Source organism: Chanodichthys erythropterus, chromosome 9, assembly GCF_024489055.1.
Source record: "Chanodichthys erythropterus isolate Z2021 chromosome 9, ASM2448905v1, whole genome shotgun sequence".
NCBI lineage: Eukaryota > Metazoa > Chordata > Actinopteri > Cypriniformes > Xenocyprididae > Chanodichthys > Chanodichthys erythropterus.
In genome coordinates this window covers 3,213,166-3,234,200 of record NC_090229.1, presented here as the reverse complement: position 1 = coordinate 3,234,200, position 21,035 = coordinate 3,213,166, and the positions used below count along the sequence as shown (strand labels likewise).

Below are 21,035 nucleotides of genomic sequence, written 5' to 3'. Positions count from 1 at the left end.
TTTGCAACCACATAGCAACCAACCAGAACACCCCAGCAACACCCTAACAACCACCCAGAACATCCCAGCAATACCCTTGCATCCACCTACCAACTAACAACAATCTAGCAACCACTCAGAACCCTAGCACCCACCCAGAACACTTTGCAACCACATAGCAACCACCCAGATTACCCCAAGAACACCCTAACAACCACCCAGAACACCCTAGCAACTGCATAGCAACCACCTAGCAAACAGCATCTCTCTCTGTCTGTCTATCTGTGATCTTAAAACTTTCAAATTTCAAGATTTTAAAATAATTTACAAATTTTCAGGTCAGGCTTTTGCAAGCCATCACAACAAACTTTGCTAATCTGGAAATGCATCAACACATTAAAGAAAACCGCACTCATCAAGACGATTCATGAAGACCTAAACAAACCGAAGCAAATGTTCTGTAGTCAATTTCACAGCTCGGGAGATGAGAAAACTTTCTCTGAGCTCTTTCTTTGACTTTCTTCTGTTCATAAGCTTCATATAAAGAAGAATCTAAGATACGTCTGCACTTGACTCCGTCTCAGCTGTTTTCCAGGAGCTTTATTGACAGTGATGTCTGAACCTCATGAAGTCTGTCGTCTGATCTACTCAAATCTTTCTAGACACTCTGTTTCCATTTACTGCTCATAAAGTCTCTCTTCCTCTTCCGTTACCATCACAACCCCTCCTCTGTGGTTCTACACTGTTGTTTTTCTCTCATTTCACACCAATGCCGTTCTCATCACTCAACTCCGCTCATATTTACTCTATAGACTGTAATGGGCCTGATTTGCACAGTGTCGAGTTTAAACAGAGCTTCAAAAGGAAAAAAGCTCCAATGAATGGATCCAAACCCTTTCAGAAACCCTCGATGAGATGTTCTGTCCTCAAGGCAAACCGTTACCGGGGTAAAAGCGCGATGAGTTTGTGGGAAGCTGAGAGGCATGGTGGCCTGTTTTGGCTTCAACCTCGAGACCAAACACTGAGATGTTGTTGCTGAGAGAGAACAGACCCGTGAGAGCCGTGTAAATCTCAACGTGACGTTTCACAGGTTACGAGCATTGACCTATAAACATGCGGCTCAAACAGACTATAATTTCCCACCCAATTTCCCAATGTAAAACTCTCCAGATATCAGACATTAAACCCAAAACACACATTACAAACTGCAGGAAAATGTTATGATTTAAAGGGACAGTTCGCTCAAAATGAGGATTTGGTCATTATTTATTCACCCACGTCTTTATTTTTCCATGGAACACAAACAGAGAGATGTTGAAAACAGTTTACACAGATATTTTTCACATCTGACCATTTAATAATGACCGTGTCAAGCTTCAAATCCACCACAAAAGTATCATAAAAAAATCAAGCAGAGAACATATGCACCATTGTTATGAAGCTCTTATGATGTTTGTCATTTTTGAGCAGCATAAACTGTGCTTTGCATGAAGATGAAGTGGATGTTCTGCAGTTTATATGAATTTAAGGCCTCCAAACATAGGTATGAATGGATTTATATAGATCTCTGTGGCCTCCCTTTGTTTCAACCACTTCTGCTGCATCTGGGAGGTCCTGAAGGAATGGCAGTTCTTGCCAAAATCTTAGGAATGGGTTTGGTGGTTAGAGTCAACGTGTCACCAAATGAGAAGTCCTCTCCTTGGTTGTGGTGGGTGCAGAAGGTCCCCCTTCCTGGCCTGTAAGGGGTGTCTGACAGTTGTCTTAGCATCTTATCTGATGTTGCTGAACATTTGTTTATGTTCATTCACCATGTGGCACATCTTCTTCCACACCTGAGATGGGTTTTCCTGCCATAAACTGGTCCCTGGAATGCCATCTTATCTGCTGTTCATTACAACAGAAACACCATAGAAGCAACCACCCAAAACACCCTAGTAATCATACAGCAACCACCCAGATCACCACAGGAACACCCTAGCAACCACCCAACAACTACTCAGAACACCCCAGCAACACCCTAGCAACCAGCAACACCCACAACCAACCCTTACAACCAACCAGATCACCACAGAAACACACCCTAGTATAGCAAACACTCAAAACACCCTAGAAATCACATTGCAACCACCCAGATCACCAGAGGAACACCATAGCAACACCCTAGCAATCACCTAGAACAGCCCAGCAACACCCTAGCAGCCACCTAACAACCAGCAACACCCAGAACACCCTTACAAGCACTCAGCACAGAAACACCATAGCACAGATCAGCACAGAAACACCATAGCAACACCCTAGCAACCACCCAGAACACCCTAGAAACCAGCAACACCCAGAACACCCTAACAACCACCCACAAAAACACGCTAGTATAGCAACCCTCCAAAATACCCTAGAAATCACAATGCAACTACCCAGATCACCACAGGAAAGACGATAGCAACACCCTAACAACCACCCAGATCACCCCAGCAACACACTAACAACCAGCAACACCCAGAACACCTTTACAACCACCCAGATCTGCACAGAAACATAGTAGCAACACCCTAGCAACCACCCAGAACACCTTTACAACCACCCAGATCTGCACAGAAACATAGTAGCAACACCCTAGCAACCACCCAGAACACCTTTACAACCACCCAGATCTGCACAGAAACATAGTAGCAACACCCTAGCAACCACCCAGAACACTCCAGCAACACCCAGAACACCCTAACAACCACCCAGATCACCCTAGCAATTGCATAGCAACCACCTAGCAAAAAGCTCTTTCTGTCTGTCTACCTACCTATGATATTAAAACATTTAATCTTTTCAGGGCAGGCTTTCTCAAGCCACCATGACAAACAATCATAATTATATGTGTATTTTGTATAAGTATTTTGCACTGGAGTAAGTGGAATATACAATTAAATTAAATAAAACACTATTTTATGGAGTGTTGCTATGCATGTAAATAAATCTGGCACTTGTTAAGAATAGGATTTTTCAAATGAACGAGCTGCATGAAGACTCATCAAACATTCTCATGTTGTGTTCATGGGAAGAAACATCATCGCACTGGTTCGGAACGACACGTGGGTATGTAAATGATGACAGAACTTTCAGTTTTTGGCTCAGAACAAGAACATATTTATGGGCAACCAAAACTGTACCCAAAGAGGAAAACGCTTGTTCTGGAGGGTTTGATGGACACCAAGGTTTTGTTAAAGCGGTCATACTTCTCTTTGATAAAAGAAATGAGCTTTCTCTCATTCTTCTCTCGCTCCATGGTGTCACATCAAAGTCCAGAGTTGGAGGTCTGAGAGAAGCATAATGAATTGATTTGATGATTTGGGCCGCTGTGGATCAATAGCGTTCTTTCAGTCGCCTCTCATTTGGCCCGAGGGCACGACAGAGCGATCTGTGATGTGAGTCTGCGGCTCACAGCCAAATGAATGGAAATGCCACAAATTCCACTCAATCTGAAACTTTTAGCATGGGTTTGAAATGGAAAAGCGTAAAATGAAAGGGAATATGTATATGTTTATTATAATATACTGGAATATTTACATGCTACTTTCCCTTTTAGGAAGCAAATGCATTGCTCAGAGGGTTATCCATCACATCTACAGCTTCCAAAACCCAAATGAGATTATGAAAACACAGAATTAGCTACATGGGAAGGTGATTTGGGCAGAAATTGAATTTGTCACGGGATTGTGGCTTTGTAAACGCTGCTGACCCGAAACACAAGACTGCTCTCTCACTCAGCACAACGTCACAATTGATCAACGTTTGCTCTTAAATATAGTCAATGACAAACTTGCTTAAAATCGTACGAGATAAACCTGAATTATGAGACATGGAATATATAAACAGAACAAACATCTAGAGCTCTGATTGGTCAATGCAGTGTTCCAGTGGTGACCTATCACAGCTGTTCACTGCACAGCACCAACCAGTAACCCGACACAACCAGATCTACTAGTGCAGAGCGTTTAATCAGTTCTAGTGATCCTGAAGACCTTGATTAGGTGGGAAAGTTGTGTTATGATGGTCGGAGTGTTTAAGTTTTTCCTCCAGGAGCAGGACTGGAAAGTGACACTTCATTAACTTCATTGGTGTCTCATTAGCAGGTTTTGATCAAACAGATTTTCAACAGAATCACGAAATATATAATATGCACCTGTCAAATCTATGTCAATGTCTTATTGTTATTTATATAGTTATAATGATAGGAGACGACTGTGTTGTTTGGAAAACACTACAATGGGAATAAAAACATTCTCAGGAAGTGAACAACCTCTGGATAGACTGATTATAAAAAAAACAACAACAAAAAAACTGATTTTAAAATAAAAACTATTAAAATTAAGCACAAAAAATTATTAAATCATAAAACAATGTTTAAAAAAATTATTTAATATAATCAAAATAGAACAAAAATATTCAAATTATAAAAATATAAAATTTAATGAAATAATTTTAAAGTAAAAACAAATAAAAATAAAATACTTGCTAAAATTAAATACAAAATGTAAAAAATAAATAAATAGTTTAAAATAAAACAAAATAAATATTTAAAAAAATAAAAACAATAAAAATGAAACACTTATTAAATCAAAAACTTTTTTAAAAAATTTAAAATAACGATCAAAATAAAACACAAAAATATTAAAATTATAAAAATATAAAATGAAAAGAAATAATTTTAAAGTAAAAACAAAAAAATTATTAATTCATAAAAATGTAAAATGAAAATAAAAAATAAAAACAATCCAAATTAAACTTACAAAACCTTAATCAAATAAAAAAATAAATAAATCCATTTAAAATAAGTTAAAAATCACTTAATTAAAAGTGTAAAATATTCTAAATAAAACACTTCATAAAAATGTAAAATTAAAATAAATAATTTTAAAACAAAAACAAAACAAAACACAAATTATTTTAGAATTTCAAATTACAAAAATATAAACTTAAAATCTTACGTTAAAGAAAATATTTTAGGTCGAAGGGGTTCAGCTGACAAAAAAGTTTGTGAATCCCTGCAGTAGGAGGTGAGAGACACAGACGTGAGGCGTCTGCTGGCCTGTTTCTGTCTGCCAGGTGTTTAATTGGTGACCCCGTGACCCTGAGAAAAAGGCTCTTCGTGCCTGAGTGTCACAGCAGCATCTGTTCGAGCTGAACCCTGACGCAGCTGTCTGTATGAACTCACCTTATCACACCTCATCAGGCCCAGGTAACGCAGAGACTTGCTGCTCTTGGCGATCTGAGTGGCGCCCTGATCCGTGATCTCCTTACACCAGCCGGCGTCAACCGTCTCAATGGTGCTGCTGTACTGACCGATGGCGATCAGAGCTGGACAGACACACACAGAGAGATGATTAACAACTCAGAACACACAAGTCTTCCTTCGTCATTCATTACCATGACAAATACTGTAACTTTCTTCACAGTGTAAAGAAACTAAATGGCAAAAAAACAATTGGTTTTGAAATCCAAAGCATTTAAAGGGTTCAACTAATAATATCAGTCTTGGTTTCATGCATAAAATAAGTCATAATTTAGATTTTAATGACCAGTTTTCTCCCTTGGGCTACCAGAATTGAACAGGTTGTTTTGCTACTGTACACTCTATACATAAATATAGAGATGCAATGATGTAGAAATAACACGCTTGAACTTATATAAATATATTCAAGCATTCTCTCATGTATGTACAAGCACCCTTTACATGAGTGAACGAGAAAAACATGAACACATCTGAGCGGCTGAGGATCATTTACACTTGGACACAAAGCAGACATAAAAAAAAAAAAATCATTTTCACCATGTGCTTAGGAATAAAATGTTCTGTAAATCAGGCACTAATAAATAAGTGTATTTTTGCATGTTTTCTTTCCACTGGTCTGCGAGAAGAAAAGTTCAAATAGATCAAAAACTGACCAGTGCATGTCTTGCTTCAATATGTTTGTTTTTATTTTAATGGAAAATGAAAGTAGCTTCTGTAGGAAAGTTCACAATCATGTTCACTTTTCATAATTAAGGAGACACTGAAGTCACGTGAGGTCATGATGAGGTCAATCCCCTGCGCTGATCACATTACCGTCCTCCTGTTCAAACGGTTGATTCAATTACAGGACGAGCGGAGCGCTTTATCAATACACTAACAGCATCAGGAGGAGGAACATCCACAAACATCCTCCACACGGCCGCTTTCAAACCATTCAAACTCACTTTAGTCCAGTCGTTTGCATTTTAATTATAGCTTCTTTCAAATTTAAATTCAAATTACAATTCTGCTTACTGTTTAATTCAATTTAAATTCAGGAAGTGAACTGGTATTTTCAAGTGCATTCAGACATAAACGCTATTTTCAAACTGCAGTAAATGATACATTTCCTTTTTCTTCCTCAGTGTTTCTGTCTTGTTTTCCAGCACAAATATCTAAACATTCTTTAATCAAGATACATTTACTGGAGAAGAGAAATGACTGAAGATATTAAGACGTGTTTAACGAAAAAGTATCAAAATTAAGTGAGTGCTTAAAACAAATCAATCCAAAACCACAGCCAATCAGAAGAGCGTGTGGGCGGAGTCTCTCTGTAGGCGCACTGCACTCGCAACCAAATCGATCCGAAATCACAGCCAATCAGAAGAGCATGTGGGCGGAGTCTCTCTGTAAGCGCACTGCACTCGCAACCAAATCGATCCGAAATCACAGCCAATCAGAAGAGCATGTGGGCGGAGTCTCTCTGTAAGCGCACTGCACTCGCAACCAAATCGATCCGAAATCACAGCCAATCAGAAGAGCGTGTGGGTGGAGTCTCTCTGCAAGTGCACTGCACTCGCAACCAAATTGATCCGAAATCACAGCCAATCAGAAGAGCATGTGGGCGGAGTCTCTCTGTAAGTGCACTGCACTCGCAACCAAATCGATCCGAAATCACAGCCAATCAGAAGAGCGTGTGGGCGGAGTCTCTCTGTAAGCGCACTGCACTCGCAATCAAATCGATCCGAAATCACAGCCAATCAGAAGAGCCTGTGGGCGGAGACTCTCTGTAAGCGCACTGCACTCACAACCAAATAGATCGGAAATCACAGCCAATCAGAAGAGCCTGTGGGCGGAGACTCTCTGTAAGCGCACTGCACTCGCAACCAAATCGATCCGAAATCACAGCCAATCAGACGAGCGTGTGGGCGGAGTCTCTCTGTAAGCGCACTGCACTCGCAACCAAATCGATCCGAAATCACAGCCAATCAGAAGAGCGTGTGGGCGGAGTCTCTCTGTAAGCGCACTGCACTCGCAAACAAATCTATCCAAAATCACAGCCAATCAGAAGAGCGTGTGGGCGGAGTCTCTCTGTAGGCGCACTGCACTCGCAACCAAATCGATCCGAAATCACAGCCAATCAGAAGAGCATGTGGGCGGAGTCTCTCTGTAAGCGCACTGCACTCGCAACCAAATCGATCCGAAATCACAGCCAATCAGAAGAGCGTGTGGGTGGAGTCTCTCTGCAAGTGCACTGCACTCGCAACCAAATTGATCCGAAATCACAGCCAATCAGAAGAGCATGTGGGCGGAGTCTCTCTGTAAGCGCACTGCACTCGCAACCAAATCGATCCGAAATCACAGCCAATCAGAAGAGCGTGTGGGCGGAGTCTCTCTGTAAGCGCACTGCACTCGCAACCAAATCGATCCGAAATCACAGCCAATCAGAAGAGCGTGTGGGCGGAGTCTCTCTGTAAGCGCACTGCACTCGCAACCAAATCGATCCGAAATCACAGCCAATCAGAAGAGCGTGTGGGCGGAGACTCTCTGTAAGCGCACTGCACTCGCAACCAAATCGATCCGAAATCACAGCCAATCAGAAGAGCGTGTGGGCGGAGTCTCTCTGTAAGCGCACTGCACTCACAACCAAATAGATCGGAAATCACAGCCAATCAGAAGAGCCTGTGGGCGGAGACTCTCTGTAAGCGCACTGCACTCGCAACCAAATCGATCCGAAATCACAGCCAATCAGAAGAGCGTGTGGGCGGAGTCTCTCTGTAAGCGCACTGCACTCGCAACCAAATCGATCCGAAATCACAGCCAATCAGAAGAGCCTGTGGGCGGAGACTCTCTGTAAGCGCACTGCACTCACAACCAAATAGATCGGAAATCACAGCCAATCAGAAGAGCCTGTGGGCGGAGACTCTCTGTAAGCGCACTGCACTCGCAACCAAATCGATCCGAAATCACAGCCAATCAGACGAGCGTGTGGGCGGAGTCTCTCTGTAAGCGCACTGCACTCGCAATCAAATCGATCCGAAATCACAGCCAATCAGAAGAGCCTGTGGGCGGAGACTCTCTGTAAGCGCACTGCACTCACAACCAAATAGATCGGAAATCACAGCCAATCAGAAGAGCCTGTGGGCGGAGACTCTCTGTAAGCGCACTGCACTCGCAACCAAATCGATCCGAAATCACAGCCAATCAGAAGAGCGTGTGGGCGGAGTCTCTGTAAGCGCACTGCACTCGCAAACAAATCTATCCAAAATCACGGCCAATCAGAAGAGCGTGTGGGCGGAGTCTCTCTCTACACTCGCAACCAGATCAATCAAAGTGTGTGGGCGGAGTCTCATTTTTGTGGAAACCATGACATTTTGTTTTTCAGGTTCTTTGATGAATAGAAAGTTGAAAACAACAGCATCTATTTGAAACAGAAATCATGCTGACTCCCAATAAGAGAGAAGACAAATGATGCATTCAGACTGCGGATCAACAAAATCTAGTGAAGAAATAACAAAACCACAATCAGCCTGAAGAGAACAAGAGAAAGGATGGATGTGGTTTGTGATTTTTCTATCAGGGAAGCTCCGCCGAGAGCGAATATTCAAATCACTGTTACTGGAGGAGGAGCAGACGACGTGTGTTCAGAAACACAGTTAATGACTGAAGATCTTCATTAAACCAGGGTCAATTCCATCATGAAACTCATATTTGAAGAAGAAAAAAATTGATTTACACGTATTATATATATATACAGTATACACACACACTACTGACATAAAGATGAAGCAGTTCAGTCATACAGTAATTGTGATGGTGCCGTTCTCCTCCATGAATCAGGGTTACGTGAGGTGAAGAGCTGCCATAACAGCAGACAGACCTAATTAAAGCCAGAGATAAGACACATGCCTTCAAATGTGGATGTTCTAGTGAGACACGGTCAATACAGGAAATGAATTAGCCTCAGGACAGGAACAGAGAAGCGGCGCTCACATCTGATTCAAAGCAGCCCACACACGGCACACTACTAGACAACTACTGAGGAACGACTAGTCAAAGTTTACCTCCTAGAAAGATACTGAAGAGTCTGTCTGTGTAGATAATATCAGCTGAGGACAAAGATAAACCTGTCCCTAATGTCAAACAAAATGAGAAATCACTCTAAGATGCTGATTTACTAAGTTCTATTGAACTTACTATTCACCAAAGAATCCCGAAAAATAAAATGTATTATCGTTTCCACAAACATATGAGCTGTTGATAATAATCAGAAATGTTTCTTGAGCAGCAAATCACCATATTAGGATCATGTGACACTGAAGACTGGAGTAATGATGCTGAAAATTCAGCTTTGATCACTGGATATAAATTAAACTTTACTATATATTCACATAGAAAACAGCTGATTTACATTAAAATAATACTTAACAATTTTACTGTATTTTTGATCAAATAAATGCAGCATTTGTGAGCAGAAGAGACTTTCAAAAACATCAAACAATCCCAATAATTCTAAACTTTTGAACGGTAGTATTTATCTTTCTGTCTAATTGAGCAGATGAACTGCATCAGACTTTATCCCAGTCAGACAGAAGCACTCAGAGCAGCTGAAGTCTCAGTAAATTCAGCTCTAGTTGCTCGTCTGACGGTCTATATATTACGCAGCAGTAAAGCAGAACTCAGGCCTCGACCTGGACAGTATTAAACACTCCGACGGAGGAACTAATAACTGCCCTCATTTCACACGGACATAAAAACTTCAGCCGCACGTGAGCTTCAACCTCATTACTGAGACTTTACTGAAGAGACTCAGCAGTCTTTTACATTATATTTACTGTATTATGATATACACATACACACTTTTCACCTAGAAATCACTAGCAAATTTCACAAATAATTATAAGAAATCACAGCCAATCAGAAGAGAGTATGGGCACTGCACTCGCAACCAAATCAGTCCAAAATCACACACATTAACAATTAACAAAATTAATAAATGCTGTAAGAACATATTGCTCATTGTTGGTTCATGTTAGTTAATGCATTAGACCTGATTGTAAAGTGTTACTGTCTTTTCTTTATGCTGGATTTCAGTAAGGTTTAGGTTTTTCTACAGATCATATACAGATACAGACATATTTAAAGGGTTAGTTCACCCAAAAATGAAAATAATGTCATTTATAACTCACTCTCATGTCGTTCCACACCCATAAGACCTTCATTCATCTTCAGAACACAAATTGAGATATTTTTGATGAAATCCGATGGCTCAGTGAGGCCTGAGCAATGACATTTCCTCTCTCAAGATCCATTAATGTACTAAAAACATATTTAAATCAGTTCATGTGAGTACAGTGGTTCAATCTTAATATTATAAAGCCACGAGAATATTTTTGGAGCGCCAAAAAAACAAAATAACGACTTATTTAGTGATGGCCGATTTCAAAACACTGCTTCAGGAAGCTTCGGAGTGTTATGAATGTTTTGTGATGAATCATGATTTGGATCGCGTGTCAAACTGCTGAAATCACGTGACTTTGGTGCTCCGAACTGCTGATTCATAACGCTCCGAATCTTCCTGAAGCAGTGTTTTGAAATCGGCCATCACTATATAAGTCGTTATTTTGTTTTTTTGGCGCTCCAAAAATATTCTCGTGGCTTTATAATATTAATATTGAACCACTGTACTCACATGAACTGATTTAAATATGTTTTTAGTACATTAATGGATCTTGAGAGAGGAAATGTCATTGCTCAGGCCTCACTGAGCCATTGGATTTCATCAAAAATATCTTAATTTTCCATAAACAATGTTCAAACCCAAACGCATCACAGCAGCCTGATAGTTTATCGCAGTCATCTGGTCACCCGACGTGAGATTCACCCGGTCAGGGGTGAGATAACGTCTGTTCTGACCCACAGCTCTAATTGTGCTTTACCGCACAAACGTCTCACGAAGGGCTGGCAGAGGTCACGAGGTCGTGCCTCCCAGCTGTTCGGATCTCTCCTAAAGCACGACTCGCGGCAGGAGCTGATCACAGCCCAGCTCTCCCGCCCCGCAGGAGGGCTTTTAACTTCAGCCCAGGGCAGTTTACTCAACCTTGACACTCATCGGCACTTAACCCGCGCCGGACTGACGGCCGCTCATTAAACTCATTTCTCACATGACAGTAGATGCATGAGCAGAAGAGGCCTGGAAACAGAAATCGGAGGAAAACCACAGAGATTTCCCTCTTACAGGTCAGACCTCGATGGTTTCCTATTGTAAATGTGTGAGAACAGCTCATCCAAACCCTGAAGGAGCGCCGAACAGCATTCGCAGACCTTTCATTCGCGGACCGCAGCGTTTTGACCTTTGGAGTGGCAAAACTCAAACAAACAGCTCACTAAACAAGCAAACCGTTCACAGCGCAATCGCCGCAGCGGACAGATAAGAGCTTCCTGTGGGAATATCCATCCGCTAATAGTGACCAAACTGTGTCAGAGCCACAACAATGAGTGAAACGCTGATAACAGCAGAACGCAGCAGCCGTCAGACGCTACAAACACACAAACACTGCTGTTCACACACACACACACACACACAAACACACACACACACACACACACACACACACACACACACACACACACACACACACACACACACACAAACACTGCTGTTCACACACACACACACACACACACACACACACACACACACACACACACACACACACACACACACACACACACACAAACAAACACTGCTGTTCACACACACACACACACACCTGTTTGTTTTTGTGAATTGTGGGGAGTTTCCATAGGCCGCAATGCATTTTATACTGTACAAACCGTACTTTCTATCCCCCTACCCTACCCCTAACCCTAAACCTAACCATCACAGGAACCTGTGCACACCTTTATTTTCTCACAAAAACATCATTTAGTATTTTTATTAATTAATTTACATTGTGGGGACCGGTGGCTGGTGAACTCAGGTTTATATTACATCGTGGGGACATTTGGTAATATAAACAAAAGCACAAACACACACACACACACACACACACACACACACACACTGTCAGACGGACCTCAGAGTTCAGTTCATGTGTGGAAGTGAGTTCACAACAACAGTCCAAAATTAACATGTGACAATTAGGTATTCATGTGTGTATGTATTATTTTTTAAATATTTATGAATAATAAATATGAAATATTTAATAATCACACATTCTCTGTGTGTGTGTGTGTATATTATATATATATATATATATAAGAAAAAAACAATATATTATAAACAATAATAGTAAAAATAAAAATAAGATAATAAATATGTATATATTATATATTATAATTATACATAGTATACATACTTTATAATTATAATAATAATTAAAAATATGTAAAATTATTGATTAAATAATTGATTACATAACATTGATTAAACTAATAATTGATAAATATATCTATCCACATAACAGTAATATAACTATATGCATATTATAATAAAGAATTGCAATAATAACAACAGTTATTTATAAAATGCCTATTTGATGCTTTACACAAAATGGGTTAACCCAATCACTGGGTTAAAAAAACCGAATCACAGTGTTAAAACAACCCAATCACTGGGTTAAAACCACCCAAACACTGAGTTAAAACAACCCAATCGCTGGGTTAAAACAACCCAATTGATGGGTTAAAACAAGCGAATAAATATATCTATCTATCTAAAAACGACCCAATCGCTGGGTTAAAACAACCCAAACACTGAGTTAAAACAACCCAATCGCTGGGTTAAAACAACCCAATCGCTGGGTTAAAACAACCCAATCAATGGGTTAAAACAACCCAATCGCAGGGTTTAAACAACCCAATCAATGGGTTAAAACAACCGAATAAATATATCTATCCATCTAAAAACGACCCAATCACTGGGTTAAAACAACCCAATCGATGGGTTAAAACAACCGAATAAATATATCTATCTATCTAAAAACGACCCAATCGCTGGGTTAAAACAACCCAATTGCTGGGTTAAAACAACCCAATCGCTGTGTTAAAACAACCCAATAAATGGGTTAAAACAACCGAATAAATATATCTATCCATCCACATAACAGTATTATAACTATATACATAAAGAATTGCAATAGTAACAACAGTTATTTATAAAATGTAGTTATTGATTAAATAATATTAATAATTTAATACAATATTGATTAAATTATTGATTTTATATAATAAATTAATTGCAAATTAAATATGGCTAAGAAATCACCCCCAAAAGATAATTTAAAGTCATTTTTGTGTAAAGCATCAAGTAGGCATTACAAAAAAAGTAGCTTAAAAAAGAAATATTTTATTTGATTCAACATAGAGTTTATTACACAAACTTTTGGACCATGCGGTCGAGTAAATGATGACTGAATTTTCTTTTTCTGGTGAACTATACCTTTAGTGTTTTATTTTTTATTTATTTATTTTGTTAATTAATGTGGATATATGACATTATTGTTTAAATTAAATTATACTGTAAATAAACAAACTGCGGTAAATGTTTTAATGATTAAGTCATTCATTCATTCGATTTGTTCAAACGACTGATTTGAAACGACAGGAGTGAACAAAATAATTCTCTTCATGAATGTTCCATTGAATCATTTGCTCACTCGATTCATTCAAAACGTGGATTCAGATTAAATGCTGTGGTGTGTTGCTCGGAGATGGACAGTTCTGCTTGTCTTTTTATTTTTGTAGGCAAAACTGAGCAAAACAGACAATATTGTGATTAAAATAACACAATATTAACTTCTTATTTATTGAAGTGTTGTATAAAATGTTGCAAGTTTTGGATACTGTATGGTCGAACACAAGTGCCATTCACATGCTCAGTTTTATAGCAGTATAGCAGAGAAGATGAACTGAACTCTGGATCAATGAGAAAAGAGCCTCAAACTCGTGCTTCAGTAGATGAAAATGTCATTCAGAAGCGACACATTTACCCAAAAATAACTGCATTTCCACTGCCTGCTACAGTAATAATGTGGATTAAGAATAGATATATATACACTCGAAGATGATTATAAGAAATCTGAGAGAAAACGTCTCTTTCCACACAAATATTCTCCCAACATGCAGCGCTGAAGATGATTGAAGTCGTTCTCACAGTGTAGGAAATCTGGATGGTCATTTTCTTTAATCATTACTGTGGAAAAGCATTTAATAAAACGCTGCCAGAGATCAATCTGTTTCCAAGATGAGGGGGAAAAGTCATAATTAATCTCCTAATGCCCAGCCAGTTTTCATTTGAAAGTCTGAGCTTTTAAAATGACGGGAAACGGAGCTGCCGACAGGCCCGTGTTATTGTAGGACCTGCTTCAGAAGAGAAAAACATTCATCTGATTTAATAACACATCTTACAGTTTATTCCTCATCACGGCGCGCTGATGAGAGCGAGATCGCAAACGAAAACAGTATAAGAAGGAAAAATATCCGACGTAAACTGACAACTGTGAATATTGGAAGAAAATGGGCCAAACGCAAATATTTACTCCAGACGTCGAGCAGCTCAGATTCACATTCATCTCTGAAAAACACTTTCATTTGCTTCATCCACCGAGAAGCTCAGAAACGTGAAACGGCCGTCTGTTTATGCAGAGATTTATTTATTTGTCTGTGCGTAATTTTGGAGGGATCTGTTTAAACAGATGGGTCCACTGTAATAAAAGTTTTATTCAGAGACTCAAACTGGGTAAAATATGCAATTTAATGCAGATGCTGATATTTATATGGATGAAATTCTGATGCTTGTAATGTAAATCAATGAGATCTTTATAACATTATAGCAGATACTTACATAAAATGCCTATAAATATCAATATCTGCCGAAAATATGTCTTAGTAAGATGATATTTAAATGCTTAGTTTTATGATTAAAGCTCTGCAGTTTTATAACATACACTCTAAAAATGCTGTGTTAAAAACAACCCAAGTTGGGTTAAAAATGGACAAACCCAGCGATTGGATTAAATGTTTGACCCACCGTGCTGGGTAGTTTTATTTAACTCAACTATTGTTTAAAAATGACTGTATGGCTGACTTAAAATAAACCCAAAATAGGTTGGAAATTAAACATCCGACACAAAATTACTAGAGGCAACAATAATAATCAAGAGATGAACATTTATTAATAAGCAATTTAATAACTGTTAGTAGTTTAATAAATGTTTTCAAACATATTTGTTTCATTTTAAGCAAGCAATACACTAATTTTTAAACAATAGTTGAGTTAAATAAAACTACCCAGCATGTTGGGCAAAAATGTAACTCAACCACTGGGTTAAAACAACCCAAACGCTGGGTTAAAGCAACCCAACCGCAGGGTTAAAACAACCCAATCTCTGTGTTAAAACAACCCAACCGCAGGGTTAAAACAACCCAATCGCTGTTTTAAAAACAACCCAATCGCTGTGTTAAAACAACCCAACCGCTGGGTTAAAGCAACCCAACCGCTGAGTTAAAGCAACCCAACCACTGGATTAAAGCAACCCAACTGCTGACTTAAAGCAACCCAACCGCTGGGTTAAAACAACCCAATCGCAGGGTTAAAACAACCCAATCGCAGGGTTAAAAAACCCAACCGCTGAGTTAAAGCAACCCAACCACTGGATTAAAGCAACCCAACCGCTGGGTTAAAACAACCCAATCTCTGGGTTAAAACAACCCAACCGCTGAGTTAAAGCAACCCAACCGCTGGATTAAAGCAACCCAACCGCTGAGTTAAAGCAACCCAACCACTGGATTAAAGCAACCCAACCACTAAATTAAAGCAACCCAACCGCTGGGTTAAAACAACCCAACCGCAGGGTTAAAAAACCCAACCGCTGAGTTAAAGCAACCCAACCACTGGATTAAAGCAACCCAACCACTGGATTAAAGCAACCCAACCGCTGGGTTAAAGCAACCCAACCGCTGGGTTAAAACAACCCAACCGCTGAGTTAAAGCAACCCAACCACTGGATTAAAGCAACCCAACTGCTGGGTTAAAACAACCCAATCTCTGGGTTAAAACAACCCAACCGCTGACTTAAAACAACCCAATCTCTGGGTTAAAACAACCCAACCACTGTTAAAACAACCCAATCGCTGTGTTAAAACAACCCAACCGCTGTGTTAAAACAACCCAACCGCTGTGTTAAAACAACCCAATCGCTGGGTTAAAACAACCCAAACGCTGAGTTAAAGCGACCCAAACGCTGGGTTAAAGCGACCCAACCGCTGGCTTAAAGCAACTTAACCGCTGGGTTAAAACAACCCAACTGCAGGGTTAAAACAACCCAAACGCTGGGTTAAAACAACCCAATCGCTGTGTTAAAACAGCCCAAATACTGGAAGGAAGCTGTTTTAGCGCTGTAGGAAATCCTCTTATCTTTTAAAAGGACAAAGATAAAGATCTTTGTCTTTGTAAACCTCAGTAAAGTTGCTTCAGTCCAGTTGAAATATTACTAACTATATTAAAGTTATTCTTGCATATGCTTGATAAAAATCAGAAAGTTCACAGCATAAAGACATGTGAAGCACGAGCTGAAGGTGGACGTTTGTACAATTATACTAAAAGACTTTAACTTGCTAAAAAAGTCTAAACTATCAATCAGATGACAGCAAAAGCAAGCTTTTCATCATGTTTATATAATTTGGAGGCCTTAGAAATATGATACAGTAGTTTTATAGGGTTAATGAAACTGACATGTGCTGTTAAAATGATAAATGGAGCAACAAACTCACACCCATGAAACTTCCTCTGGAGGAAAGGAACAAGTCATGAAATCTTAAGTGAAATGAAGTCCACACAATAAAAGGAACGCAGTGGTAAAGCAGGAGGATGTGATTCCGCCACACACCAGCGTATCGGCTCTTCATCTGAAGTTCACCTGAGAAAACAGGCAGCTCATTTGTAACGGTCTGAAGGAGGCCGCGGTGGAGCTCTGAAATGATCCAGTCTGGAGCTGATAAAAGACGCGCCGCTCTCCACAGATGTTCAGACGACACGCAGCGATGCGCAGACTTACTACAAAACACCACGGAAACGACAGGAAGACGCGCTCGCTGTGATCAGCAGACCTCACGTGCTGGGAACACAATAAGGGCGGTGGGGTCAAACGGGGTCAGGAGGTCACGCTCAAGGACAGGCATGAGTGAGTATGAATCTGCACTGTTTGATTTAGTAGCTTTTGTTAATATTTTGAATTCTGTTTTCACTAATTGTAGGTTGTTGGGTTTTTTTTTTTTAGCTATTTGGCTATAATTTTATTTTAGCTTTTGTTGTGTTTTCATCATTAGCGGATCAAGTGTATAGCGCTGAAACTCTATTGTAATTGTTACATTTCCAAGGATCAGCATTCTCCTCTAAAAGTGATCAGGCAGACCAAACCGTAAGTCGTAGAGACTTGAAACTTTGAGTGCTGGTAGTACTCACACCGTCTACAAGGGGGCGCTACAGCGCTGTACAAAATCGCCTCGGATTCACAATTTTCTAAATTTTTTGTAAAACCATTCGCGAACTATTCCTAGGTTTTTGGCCCAATCGGAACCAAATCAAAGCAGTTGGATTATCTGGAGTCTGATTGTCAATAATTATCAAAAAAAGCTGAAATTTCAATTCATGGTCTCTAAGGGGTGCCAAAACGTTCGAAGTGGGTGGAGCCACTTTTACTAAAATGGCTATAACTCAAACGGAATGAGATATTTTCACCAAATTTGGCACATCTATGTAAGAGCTCATTCTGTGGTCACCTGAAAAAGGACGCAGCGACTGGCCACTTGGTGGTGCTATAACAGGAAACAAAACATGAAAACGTCTTTAACTATTTCATCGTTAGTCCGATCAACTTTAAAATTGGCATGCAGTGTCATTGTCCGAGGTGCCATTACTGTCTATGAGAACATTGATGCAGCTCAAAAAACATGGCCGCCATCAGCCAATGAAGTTTGAGCAGCTATCAGACAAGGTTAACGGAGGCCAATCGGAACGAAACTCGCTGGGCCTGTTTGCCTCATAGCCCTAGAGGCCTGTGAGAAATTTTAAAGAAATCGGCCACTAGGGGGCACCTTCGCATTTTTTCATGTGTGTAAAGGATCGTGTATCATGTGATTTTTCGGGCACACCCATGACAGTTGTACCACATGGTAGAACTCCTCATTCGGAGCAGCTTTGCCTCTAGGACCGCCACTGTCCATCGAATCGTTCGGTAAATATTGGAGATTGTTTTAAAAAAACAACTTAGGTAAACTAGTCCTAGGTTTTTGGCTCAACCTCGATAACAATTAAAAAGCATTAAAAACCATATATTTTCAATGGTAAATTGCCTGTATTGGCTGTAAATGGTCTTTTCCTTTCTATGATTTAAGTGGTTACATGCTTGCTAAATAAAGCATAATATCTTTTTGCGCAAGTGCTTAAAGGCCTTAAAGCCATTGAACCCCAATAATTGCTATATATATATATATATATATATATATATTTTTTTTTTTTTTTTATATATATATATGTTTATATAGCTTAATTTATTTTATGGTAACTGTTTACAGTAATGTCTCATTTGATAACATTAATTAATTCAATGGTTAACAATGAGCAATATAGCTTGAAAGCATTTATTAACTTTTTGTTAATGAAAATATAATTGTTTATGTTAGTTCACTGTGCATTAACTTTTGATTTTAATGTTTTTGTAAATGTTGAAATTAACATTAATAGTGTTTATTGTTCATGCTAACTAGTGTAGTAAACTAATGTTAATAAATGAAACCTTATTGTAAAGTGTTACCATTTTTACCTCGTAGTAGTTTGAGTTTTTAGATTTTATTTTATTTATACTGTTTCAAGTTACAAAAATTTAAAGTGTTGCCTTGACAACTAGTTAAAGTGAAATAAAAAGAAAAAGAAAATGTGTTTGTGTGTGTACGGTTTGATCCTGATCTCTGTGCCGTGGGGCCTCTGACCCAGAGGATGTGGGGTCACTGTTCCCCTCAGAGATCTGGAAGACCGTGAGTGACCCCTGCGGCCCAGGTCAGCGCCGGAGAAACAGACACGCTCTGATACACCTCCATACAACTCAAAGAAAACCTGCTGCAGTACAATGAGCAGTACCTCCTCATTAATATTCATGACATCAGCTTTATAGAGCCAATGAAATCTTTAAGCTCATGTCTGCAGTTTTGACCACATCTCTATACTAGTTTATCACCAAAATATGACAAGAGTAAACTTTCAGCAGATTTAAGTAATAAAATATAAATTTTTGAGAAAATAATATTTTTGTCCCAAAAACTGCAATTTTAAATACACTACCACTGAAAAAGTTTGGGTCAGTAAGATTTTCTTTAAATAAGTCTTTTTTTTATTTTAAATAAGTCTCTTATTCTCTCCACAACTGCATTTTTTTGATCAAAAATACAGTAAAAAATGTGAAAAATTATTGTGATTAAATCATCTGTTCTCTATTTGAATAAATAGTAAAGTGTAATTTATATCCTGTGATCAAAGCTGAATTTTCAGCATCATTATTCCAGTCTTCAGTGTCACATGATCCTTCAGAAATCATTCTAATATGATGTTTTGCTGCTCAAGAAACATTTATAATTATTATCAATGTTAAAAATTTTAATATTTTTGTGGAAACCATCATATATTTGATTTTTCAGGATTATTTGATGAATAAAAAGTCACTTCTCCATATCTCCAGGGTGACGAATGTACAGTATTTCTGGGCTGATAACTGAAATGTTTATTATGCGATAATGTTTACTGAAACTAGTAGCCAGTGCACAGAACATTCCTCAAAATATTCAGTAAGTAGTGAGCTCATTCTGAACACAAGCTTCGACTTGACTAGAATGAGAATGTGCCTCCTCTTAAATTATAAATATCACCTGCTTCAACCAGCACTAGGAATAGAGTAAATCCCGCACTCTCAGAGTGTTTCTGGTTGTGCAAAGACTCATTTCATTCCCAAACCATCAACTGATCACAGAGAAAGAGAATTCATTCATATTCAAAGGGTCATCATTTCCTTCATCCTCCATACAATCCGTCAAGTGTGCTTTTGTCAGGTTGAGATGTAAACAACACTCTTAAAAATAAAGGTTCCATCCTCTCAGTGATAGAAAAAACATTTTTATTCCCCAAAGAACCTTCTTATAAGAACCATTTTTTCTTAGTGGGAAGAACAGCAGTGTTTCTCAGCCGGTGGGTCATGGAGTGTGAAGTCAAAAAAACATACTTGAAATGTTTTGCAAGATGTGATGCAGAACTTTCATTTTAAAAGATGTCTGTGAAAGCTGTTGACTCTTCTGTCAGACGCAGTTTAAGAGTGTCTGAGAAAAACACATCGCCCTGATTCAGTTTCTGTGGTCAGATGAGATGTTGTCAGGCTGTATCTCAGAGTCATTATTCGAGCGTTATTTTCGTAAAAGCAACATTTTGAACAAAAAGCTAAGAAAATAGCCTTACAATGTGCATAAGCAATGCTTTTAATCACTTCTTTCTGCTGCTTCTTTGCCTGTGTTTTGATCTAAGGTCTATGGCGGGGAGAGAGTTAATAACCGTATACTGTTTTTTTTCCCCTCAGTGTTATAGTGATATTAAAAAATAGTCTGCAGGTGCATTTTGAAATGTTTTAACTAATCATCTTGTAATGAATGTCATTTCAGTTCTACATTCTGAGTATGAATTTTCATATGCATTGAAAGACAACAATACTCAAGCACTTTAGACCTTACTCTACATGAATTTTGAGCTGAG

General features: G+C 39.0%; 1 protein-coding gene across 1 annotated transcript in view; it reads right to left on the bottom strand.

The window, feature by feature from the left end:
* The window catches only part of fbxl17 (F-box and leucine-rich repeat protein 17), a 258,958-nt gene that overhangs the window by 6,372 nt on the left and 231,551 nt on the right, over positions 1-21,035 (bottom strand). Inside the window, exon 9 of the mRNA XM_067393445.1 lies at positions 5,186-5,328. Within this exon, the coding sequence (XP_067249546.1) occupies positions 5,186-5,328 (143 nt within the window). The remainder of the gene's footprint in view (positions 1-5,185; positions 5,329-21,035) is intronic.